At 40.5% G+C, this 11,570-nt stretch overlaps 1 protein-coding gene and 1 pseudogene across 1 annotated transcript; one reads left to right on the top strand and one right to left on the bottom strand.

Moving 5' to 3' along the window:
- Positions 1-423: 423 nt before the first annotated feature.
- Positions 424-1,371, bottom strand: LOC112125916 (olfactory receptor 6C76-like). The gene has a single exon (XM_024224271.2). It carries the CDS (start codon positions 1,369-1,371, stop codon positions 424-426), a length of 948 nt encoding a protein of 315 aa, XP_024080039.2.
- Positions 1,372-8,646: 7,275 nt separating this feature from the next.
- LOC113405287 lies at positions 8,647-9,583 on the top strand (annotated as a pseudogene).
- The last annotated feature ends 1,987 nt before the right edge of the window (positions 9,584-11,570 follow it).

The following is an 11,570-nucleotide window of genomic DNA, read 5'->3' as shown; positions in this document are numbered from 1 at the left end:
TTCACAAAGCCTCAGTTTAGGCACCCGGCTCCCTGCACAATGAATGGGGAGAAGTAGGCACCTAAAAATGGGATTCACAAAAGCCAGCATGCTCAGGGGTTCCTCATCTAGGCTAGCCAAAGGGAGATTCCAGGGAGGTGCCTATCTGTCAGCTGTGAACATTTTCTTCGGGTAAGGCACCAAAGGTGTTTTTCACAAGAGGCCTGGGGAATGAGAAGGATGCCTCATTCATCACTCTTAGTTCAGTCATTTGGGTACTCAACTAGGAGGCGGAAGACCCAGCTTCAATTTCCCCCTCTGCCTTAGGAGAAAAGGGATTTCAACAGGGAACTACCACTTCTTAGGAGAGTACTATAGCTTAGGAGAGTACTATAACTTTTACTCTTGTTTAATTTCCCCTTCTTTTCTCCTCACAAAACCCATTCAGAAGTTAATATGCTTCCTTGAGAAGTTCATGCTTCTCTTCAAGGCTGCCCTCAGGGAATCTTTCATCTGCTGGTTCCTCATGCTGAAGATGAAGGGGCTCATGAGAGGGGTCACCACTGTGTTGAGTAGGGCCACCAGCTTGTTGAGCGAGGTGTCGCTGCCCGAAGGCCGGACATACATGAAGATGCAGCTGCCGTAGCCCATGGTGATGATGATGAAGTGGGAGGAGCAGGTGGAGAAAGCCTTCTTGCGTCCTGAGAGGGATGTTATCCTGAAGATGGTGGCAACAATGTAGGTATAGGACACCACCGTCAGGATCAAGGAGCCCAGCAGGATTGCAGAGGAGGTCATAAAACTCAGCAGCTCCACAAAGCTCGTGTCCACACAGGACAGCTTGACCAAGGCCAAGCTGTCGCAGAAGAAGTGGTCGATCTGGTTGGCATTGCAGAAGGGCAGGGTTATGACCAGGATGGTGGGGGTGATGGTGGCCAGGAACCCCATTGCCCACGACCCCACCACAAGCTGGAAGCAGTGCTGAGCATTCATGACCATGGTGTAGCGCAGTGGGTTGCAGATGGCCACATAGCGGTCATAGGACATAACGGCCAGCAGGACAAACTCACTGGAGCCCAGAAGGAAGTAGAAGTAGCACTGAGTGATACAAGCCAGGTAGGAGATGGACCTGTCACCCGTCAGGAAGCTGACAATCACCTTGGGTAGGACAGAAGATGTAATAAGGATCTCCAAACAGGAGAGGTTCCAGAGGAAGAAGTGCATGGGGCTGTGGAGGTGACGGTCTAAGAGGATGATGGCGATGATCATGATATTGCCAGACAAGATCAGCAGGTAAGAGGCCAGGAAGCCAACAGCCATGAGGCATTCCAGATGGTGGGGGTAGAGGAAGCCCATGAGGATGAATTCAGTCACGTTGGTTTGGTTCCACATGGGTACATTGGAGCTATCTGTGCGGGGTAGAGGGAGGATGGAGGGAATAGGGAATAATGTGTCAGATGAACAGGAGAAAAGAAAAGTAGAAAAACAGAAGAGTAGAGAAGAGGAAAGAAAAGATCAGAAGAGAATATAAAAGGAAAAGGAAGAGAGATAAGGAGGAAAAAATGATAAAATGTAGAGGAGGAAAGCAAGGGTGAAATAAGACAAGTGAAGAAGACAAAAGAACAATACATCAAATAAAAATTTACCCTGTGGGCAAAGGCTGGGATGAGAAGAACAACAAGTCAATGTGAGCAGGGAAGGGAAGACAATGAGAAGAGGAAACAAATGGCAAACAGAATAGGAAAGAAAAGTGGAGGAGAGAAAAGCCCAAAAAATAAGGAAGAGCAGAACTGGGTGGAATTGTTTCCCTGTGCAAATTTTTGACTTTTTTAGAAGTGTGGGGGAGAGAGGGGAAGAAAAAAGTAAAGTTTTCAGCTGAAAACTCTTCAACTTTCTGGTTTTTATTTTCTTAATGAAAAGTCAAAAATTGTCCACAGAAAGCAGACACTTACCACAAAGGTTTTAGTTTAATTCAAAACCCTTTTTTTTTTTTTGGTCAAAAAAAAGTTTTGATAGAAATATTTGGATTAGTCTTAAAAATAGGGAAAGAAAGAAAAAAGTAAAAACAGAAAGGAGAAGTAAAAGTTAAAATAAAGGAATAGAGAAAAGCAATAAAGGAAATGAGAGGGTGAAAATGAAAGGAGAGAAATGAAGAATGAGAATAAAAAGGAAAGGAGAAAAAAGATAAACAAAAAATGTAGGAACCAAAAAAAAATCAAAGTAAAAGGAAGGAAAGAAAAAAACAAAAAAGAAGAAGAAAAGATGAGTGAAAGAAAAGAAAGGAGAAAGGGGAAATGAAAATATAAGAAAAAAGGTTATCAAAAATGGAGATAAAAGATATTAAAAAAGAGAAGAGGGAAAAGAAAAACAACAAAAGGAAATAAATAAATAGAAGGGGGGGCAGAACAGCTACTCACATTAGTCTAGGTCTGTGATGTTAGGAAGATACCATAAGGACAAACCGGCTAGACACAGATTGAGCCCTGTGCCTCAGTCATCACCAACTACTGTAAAACAAATTCTTGTAGGGTAATTTTTAAATTCTAGTCCCTGCTCTTTTGGATTAAATACTAAAGTAGTTTATTCTGACCTTCTTCAAAGACTGTAAAGAAGTAATCGTTCTGATTTTTCCCTTCATGTCAATTCGTGAGAAGCCCTCAAACAGCACCCGCAACGTCAGGGTCTTTTGACTTGTCCAGTGGGTATTGTCACATCTAAGCGAATTGTACTTTTATATGTTGACTCTAGTTCTTCTGGTCTCAGAAATGATCTACTTGCCGTTCTCTGTGAAGTAGGTCTGCCTCAACTGGGTGAGGCTGATTAGTTTAAATGATCACAGGTACCCCAGGGGATCCACTCATTGGAGAATCCCAGAGCCACTTTTTGAGAGGTACATGGAAAGATAAAAAAACATGACACTTTTTTTCCAATAAATTTTAACTAGGTTACCATCTGTGAACCCAACTACTGGTACCTTTCAGAATGTTTTAATCTTTGCCCGTATGTCATAGACTCACTTGTGATGGCAGAGACCTTTAATGTGCCATTTAATTCATTTCTTGTGCCTCCTACCATATAATTATTGTGTTCCTTACACTTCATTGGTACGCAGCATAGTCCAGTGAGTTATGCACTGGTCTGGGCAACAGGAGATGCTCACTCCTAATTATATCTATTCCATTTGCTCAGGGCAGGTCCTTTAGCACTAAGACCCAGATCCACAAAAGCATTTAGGTGCCTAACTACTGCTGTGACAATTGGGCCCATAATTTTTGGCTGCTTGGGAATTAACTATGGAAAGTTCACTAATAAATGTTTTCAACAGGTTAAGTCCCAAACACCGCCTCAAATGAAATGGGATTGGAGGGACTTTAACAATAACAGCTCCAGCCCATCTCAACTAATTTCTTTACTTTCCCTCCAAAGGACAGCTATTATCATCTTTGATGCCATCTAAGGGTATGTCTACACTACAGGATTAATCCGAATTTAGATAATTCGAATTTGGGAAACAGGTTGTATAAATTCGATTGTGCGCGGCCACACTAAGCACATTAATTCGGTTTCTAACCACATTAATTCGGTGGTGTGCGGCCACACTACCCCATTACTTTAACCACATTAATTCGGTGGTGTGCGGCCACACTAACCCTAATTCGAATTAACAAAATTGATTTAGGCACTACTCCGCTCGTCGAGGTGGAGTACAGAAATCGATTTTAAGTGCCCTTTAATTCGAATTAACTGGCTCTGTAGTGTGGACGGGTGAAGGGTTAATTCGGATTAACGCAGCTAAATCCGAATTAAAGTCGTAGTGTAGACCAGGCCTAAGAGACTGACGGACAAGGGTTGTTTTTTTTCCTTCTAAAACTCTCTTCAGCTAAAGGGACAGGGAGTGAGGGACGTTGTTAAAATGAAAGCCTTATTTAATACCTTACATTTCAAATGCTTTAACTGTGCTTTCTTTTTTTTCTTTATCTTTAATAAAAGGTTAAAAGGATTTTAATAGTGTGTTTGCCTGTCTCAAGTCTAAGCCCCAGCCGGATCCTCAAACCAGGTGAACATAGGCATTACTGCACTTCTTTCTCCTGTGGAACTTGATCTGGTAGGTGGGTTCTGAGCATACCGAAATCCAAACAAAACAGTGAAGGGGGGAAGGAGGATTTCCCTTATAACTAGGCTAGGAGGGATTCAATTTTTATTGGTAAATATTAATAAATGTCAATTTCACCAAAGACCCACAAACCGACAAAAAAAAATTTCAATCGATAATCAAAATTGACAGACAGGCAAAGGAAGAAAAATGCTACCTGAGAACTTATTACAGTTTTATTTAAGGATATTTACTTTGTATATTTTCACATGTGATGTGGACAATGTGTATTATAACATTTTATTAAGCTTTAACTTTTTGAAACTCAGCATCTACTGTCATTAAATAATTATTGTATGATCCCCTCCACCATAATTTCCTGCAACTGTGAAAATTTAAAAAGATAAACATTGTGGGGATGGGGGGGGGGAGCTTAAAACCCCTGATTTTGCACAACTGTGAAATCCTAAATCAATAAAAATTGGGGGAGGTCGGGAAGCTTAAAAATAAACATCAATAATATTGCTCAAAATTATTTTTTAATAAATGAATTCTGCCAACCCGACTCATAACTTGTAACCCAGGGGTAGGGACACACACGGGGGATGAGGGACTCTATGTTCCTAACCTCTTGTTTCTGGTTTTCACTGGGTGGCCAAGGCCCAGATCCACATAGAGACTAAGGCATTGCAATGTGTCGCAACACCTAATGTTAAGACACCAAGACAGCCAGTGGAATCCACAAGTCCTGATTTAGGCACCCAGACTCCCTATACAATGAATGGGAAGAGATAGGCACCTAAGAATGGGATATACAAAAGCCATTATGCTAGGCAGAAAGAAAGAAAGAAAGAAAGAAAGAAAGAAAGAAAGAAAGAAAGAAAGAAAGAGGCAGGAATAAAAATATGGCTACTTCCATGCCCATGAGATCAACAAACTTGGGTTGCAGTGGGGGAAAAGTCAAGCAATTCCAAAATCAAGGGATATTTGCTGGAAATGAGCTGCCCCCAACCCAACATACTGGAATTCTATTTATTCTGTAATAAACTACAACAGATAAGTCTATTTATTCTAGGTCAATGGTCCAGAATTTTTAAGTTATTTAGGGGCCTAGTGGGATTTTCAAAAGCATCTAGGTGTCCCTGATCCTTTGTAATAAATGGGGTTTAGGCACCCAGGTGCTTTTGAAAATCTCGCTAGATGCCTAGATAGCTTTACAAATCTGGCCTTAATTCTCTGATGCCCCCTGCTGCTACCAACTCACATCCAGGCACCAGTTTGTTATGATGTTCTCTGTCATTGGGTGAACAGCTCATCCTAGATACACAACAATGTCTAGTAGCAATCCCATCACTGTTGTTCCTGATGTGGCTGGCAAAATCAGGGATAAGAACACACTAATGGACTTATTCCAGGCCCCTCACTGACACAATACATTCCCAAGTTGCTGTCGAACTGGGATGCAGGAATCCATGGACACTGATTGTACTTTGGCTGCTGAGTCCAAAATTGACAGTGTAACAAGCCTTGTGGATAGGGGGGAAGTGGTAGATGTGGTATATCTTGACTTTAGTAAGGCTTTTGATACTGTCTTGCATGACCTTCTCATAAACAAATTAGGGAAATACAACCTAGATGGAGCTATTATAAGGTAGGTGCATAACTGGTTGGAAAACCATTCCAAGAGAATAGTTATCAGTGGTTCACAGTCAAGCTGGAATGGCATATCAAGTGATCCTGCAGGGATCAGTTCTGGGTTGTGGTCTGTTCAATATCTTCATCAATGCTTTAGCTAATGGCATAGAGAGCACACTTATAAAGTTTGCAGATGATAACAAGCTGGGAGGGGTTGCAAGTGATTTGGAGGATAGGATTGAAATTCAAAATGATCTGGACAAACTAGAGAAATGGTCTGAAGTCAATAGGATGAAATTCAATAAGGACAAATGCAAAGTACTCCATTTAGAAAGGAACAATCAGTTGCACACATACAAAATGGGAAATGACTGCCTAGGAAGGAGTACTGCGGAAAGGGATCTGGGGGTCATAGTGTATCACAAGCTAAATATGAGTGAACAGTGTAACACTGTTGCAACAAAAGCAAACATCATTCTGGGATGTATTAGCAGGAGTGTTGTAAGCAACACAAGAAGAAGTAATTCTTCTGCTCTATTCCGCACTGATTAGGCCTCAACTGTAGTATTTTGTCCAGTTCTGGGAGCCACATTTCAGCAAAGATCTGGACAAATTGGAGAAAGTCCAGAGAAGAGCAACAAAAATGATGAAAGGTCTAGAAAACATGACCTATGAGGGGACATGATAACAGTTTTCAAGTACATAAAAGGTTGTTACAAGGAAGAGGGAGAAAAATTGTTCTCTTTAACCTCTGATGATAGGACAAGAAGCAATTGGCTTAAATTGCAGCAAGGGCAGGTAATGTTGGACATTAGGAAAAATGTCCTAATTGTCAGGGTAGTTAAGCACTGGAATAAATTGCCTAGGGAGGATGTGAAATCTCCATCATTGCAGATTTTTAAGATCAGGTTAGTCAAACACCTGTCAAGGATAGTCTAGGTAATACTTAGACCTGCCATGAGTGCAGGAGACTGGACTAGATGACCTCTCGAGGTCCCTTCTTCCAATCCTACGATTCTATGATTCATGAGATTAGCTCTGTCTGACCAAGCTTATCCTATGGCAGCTGCTCTGATGTGAAAGACATTTTCTTTAAGCAGGTTGGACCTGGGAAGTGAAGATTGGAAAAAGGCCAGGGAAGTGCCCTGATCTGTGGATATAATCTCAGTGAGATTCCCTGCACCTAGCTCCTTTATGCCTCTTTGAAACTCCCTGATGGGGAGGAGACATGAGTTAACCAGGGTCCCAGAAAGCATCTGTAGTAGGGCAGAAATTGAGTCCAACTCCTCAGAATCTAAGAGCAGTGCTTTACCTACTAATACATCCTCCCTCACCATGCACGGCAACAGATCACTATCCTTTAAGGTGAGATTTTTAGGGTTGGTTGACATTTATTAGCACACAAAAAACAAACAAACCCAGAAATATGAGCTTTTCCACAAAACCAAAATTTTACATAGGAAAATCTTACTTATTTATTGATTGGTTGATTTATTAATGGAATGTTTAATTTCTTGCTTTTTCAGAGGTGGCTAAAATAAAAGACATTGTCATTCCCCCCATGCACACATGATTTTCTCACATATTTCCTGCCCCCCCCCCCTCACTCCACATCTCTTTTTTTCCTTTGGAGAAAGTGAGGTAAAGTAAAAAAAAAAGAGAAAAAAGTGGGTAGGGGGAGAATGAAGGTAGCATGACCACTCCTATACAGAACTGGACTGGAATTCAGAAAAATCTATGTTTTATTCCTGGCTCTCCCCTTCCTGCCTTGTGCTTCTGGTATCCTATCTGTAAAACAGGGATAATGATAGTAACGTGCTTTGAGATCTATGGATGGAAAGCATTACACAAAGCAAGCTGTTATTAAAATTGAAAAATATTTTTTGTTTTCCAAAAAAGAAATTAAAAGGTAAATTTCTGTTAGAATTTAATCTTTAATGTTTAAAATGGAAAAGAAAACTTGGATTAGAATACCAGTGAAATACAAACTTTCATTTTCTTTGCTTCAGAAATGTAACCATGATTGTTTGTTCTTGTTTTTTTCAAGTCAAATATTTAATTGAACTTTTTTGTTGGGAAAAAGTGAGTTTTTCAACCACCTCTAACAATTTTCAAAAATGTTAATGGGAGTTCAGCATCCATAATTCCATGGCAGCTTTGAATATTTCACTCTAGATGCACACTTGGAAACATTTATGTCTTCGCCGTTTTCAAATCTGGTGCTTAAAGTTCGGCACCAGAATCCATGAGCACCATAATTCAGTGACTTAATTTTTCAGAGATGTTGAGTACATGCTATTCCTGCTCAAATCAATCAGGCATAATTCTTTCTCTTCATGGAGCAACTAGAAGGGGTAAAAGAACAGCATTGTATTAAGGTGGGTTCAGATGTTCAGTACATCTGATATCAAGGCAAAGAATTGGGCTTCGGAATCCCCTGAATCGGTGATTCTCAATTTTCCATTGCAATTCCCCTTCCATCTTGTGAGGATCTAGCTGGCATCTCCCTCCTATTTAGCATCTGTGACTTCCATGATCAGAACCCCTGGACTCTGAGAATCTCCATCTAAGTGCACTCCCTACAAATCCACATTCTTCCCAACCAGAACCTCTAGACCCCATCACTAATCTGTGGACCCTGGGAGGTGTGCACCAACAAGGATGCAGGAAGATGAATGGAGACAGTGGTTAGTATGGGGCTTGTTTCACAATGTAGACTGCTCCTGTTCGTTGGTGGAGATCCTAGTGTCTATTAAAGCAGGATTACTCAATATTGGGGCTGAGGACAGAGATATAGAATTTAGTAAACAAAGGAAAACCCAAGCAAATGTGTTTTTTAAGGTGGAGTTAATGTTAATTTAATATCAATAATGTACTGGGATTACATCATAATTATTATCATCACTGTTCTCTCTGCAGGCATATTTTGAGGTTAAAAAATGGAGAAGAGGAACCTCACCACCCCAGTGACAGATTTTTTCCTCTTGGGCCTCACCGAGAATTCTAAGCTGCAGTGATTCCTCTCTGTGGTTTTCCTCATCGTCTATGTGAACACCTGGCTGGGAAACTTCACCATCATCACCACCGTGATCACTGACCACCAGCTCCACACCCCCATGTACTTCCTGCTGGCTAATTTGGCTTTCCTGGATGTCAGTGACTCATCAGTAAATGCTCCAAAATTGCTGTCAGGTCTCTTCTCCCAGCGTAAAACCATCTCATTCAATTATTGTATTTTCCAGTTGTTCTTCTTCCATTTCATCACTGGTGCAATGCCATTTTGTCTTGTGGGATGGCAGTCGATCGGTACGTGGCCAAATATAAACCACTGCAGTTCTTGACTATCATGAACTGGGGTATGTGCATGGGGATAGTGGCACTGGCATGGCTGGGTGGATTGATTCACTCTGCCCTTCAGATTAGACTTTCCTGTGGTTACCGTTCTGTGGACCAAATGTCCTGGACAATTTCTACTGTGATGTCCCACAGATCATCAAACTGGCTTGTAGTGACACCCACTTGGTCGAACTGCAGATAGTCTTCAATGATGGAGTAATCATCATATCATTCATTGTTCTGCTTATTTCCTATGCTGTGATCTTAGTCAAAATCAGCACACAAAACACAGAAGGGAAACACAAGGCTCTGTCCACCTGTGGAACGCCGTGGTGTGTTTATTATTTATACCCAGCATCTTCATCTATGCTCGGCCCTTCAAGAAGTTCACCTTGGACAAGGTGGCCTCAGTCATTTAACACTGTAATCACCCTGATGCTGAACCCGATGACCTACACACCGAGAAACGCCGAGATGAAGAAGACCATTGGGAGACCGATGAGCAGAATGCTTTGCTTAGGGAGAGAAATAAAGACATAATTTATCTTTCAATGTCTATTTGTCTAAAAAAACTGATTTCAGAGGGCAGATATAAGTGGAATGTGAAATGTGTGTGTGATCAAAAGAAATCAAATATTGCATACTCATGAGAATCTGTGCTCACTAATGCATTATAGTCTGAGGGCCAGAACCTCTATATAAGTAAAAAAAAAAGCAGTTGGTGTAAATCAGACGTAGCTCCATGCAGGTAAATGGGCCAGATCCCCATTTGGAGGAAATGGGGGCATCTCACTAAATGGCTTTCACCATCTGGGGCTTTGACACTGAGAATTGCTGGTCAAAATTATTCTAAGAATGATTCCAACTAATGAGGCATCCATGAAAATCAATATCTTCTTCGAAAAAAAAATCTGTTCAGTAAATTGTGTATCATAACTAATGTACTGACTGTGGTGAGGAAATTACTATAGAATGTTCCAATAGGTGAATAGGAACAATCTTTTGCTTTATAGCTTATTTTTCTTTCTCTTATACATATACACCACTTATCTGCATTTATCACGTGACTTTCTGTCAAAGTGGTTTAAGAATAATCAAATCTTACTTTCACAAGGAATTGGTTTTAATATTCTTACATGATATCTCTATTTCTATCTCTAACTTCACAGGTTAAAAAAAAACAAAAACAAAGAGAACTTGTGTTTGCTTGTCTTTTCTGCTAATCTTTATATAGAGTGCAGTAATAGATAATAGTGGGAAACATTTTTGATGGATGTTTTTAAAGTGTCCCATTCATTGGTCATATATAAATAACATTAAAAGAAAGTTTTCATACATATTCCAGATTTTTATTGTCAAGAAAAAAAAAGGTTTTGTTTTTCCATATTTACTAAGAAAGAAAGAAAAACTGGTGTAAATTTTGGTATAAAAGGAATAATCATGACATTTCACAATAAGAGAAAAAGACAGTTGTTTTCAAAATTACAAAATAAAATTAATTTATAAATTTTCAACGAATATTGTGGTTCTTTTGTCTTTCTCGAAAAATTCCATATTTTCAAAATTTAAGTACTAAAGAGGTTGTTCTACAGTGATAATCATTTAGGCACTTCTTCCTCAACAGGTCTACTCCTCCTATGTATACGAACTTGATTTTCAGATCCAGAAATGAATTATAACTATTTATACTCCTGTTAAGGCCTCCAGTACGAACACTGCTCTGAGAGAACAGCTTCATGCTATTTCTAGAGAGAAAAGCTGGATGAGATCATTTCTTTTATTGGACTATCTTCTTTGGGTCTGGGAAACAAAGTCGGAGTGTCACAGCTAAATACAAGAGGTACTCCTGGGGGAATTCTGTGCCAAAAAAAAATTCTGCACATAATATTTTAAAATTCTGCATATTTTATTTGTCAAAATACAATATAATCATGCCAGTTTCAATTATTTTCATAATTTATTTCAAAATACCTGTCAGCAAGTATGTCTGTAACAATACAGATTAAAAAAAAAAGATTCAGAAAATGTTTTTTGACAAATAGATTCCTTACTTGGCATATTAATACAGAACTTTGAGTAATTCATTTAAACTACAATACAGAAACGTATTTCCTGCTCCGCTCAAAAGCAGTGCAAAGACTTGGGGGAGTGAGGGGTAACGGAGGAGCTGAGGGAGAAGGAAGGAGCCTGGGAGTGGAGCTGGAGGGTTGTTGGGTGTGGGTGGGTGAAGTATGGAACAGTTTATTTTGGGGAGGGATTGTTAGGGATTTGGGGAGCCTCCCCCGTGCAGACTCTGGCTAACCCCGAGCCTCTCCCATTCAGTCAGGCACATCTGCCCCTGTTCCCGTGTGTCCTTGTACCCCCCTGTCCCCATGTGGCCCTGGAGCCCCTCTCCTATTCAGCACCTGGCTCGAAGCTGTCATCCCACTAGCTCCTGAGCCTGCACCCCAGTCTGTCCCCGCAACTAGCCCTTCTGATCCCCAGTCTGTGATCCCCACAGCAGCCCCATGTGCCCCAGTCTGCCAAC

The sequence above is a fragment of the Terrapene carolina genome, unplaced genomic scaffold, assembly GCF_002925995.2.
Source record: "Terrapene carolina triunguis isolate 2854851 unplaced genomic scaffold, T_m_triunguis-2.0 Scaffold35006, whole genome shotgun sequence".
In the NCBI taxonomy this organism is placed as follows: domain Eukaryota; kingdom Metazoa; phylum Chordata; order Testudines; family Emydidae; genus Terrapene; species Terrapene triunguis.
Note: the sequence above shows the minus strand (reverse complement) of the source record. Positions and strands in the feature narration are given on the sequence as shown.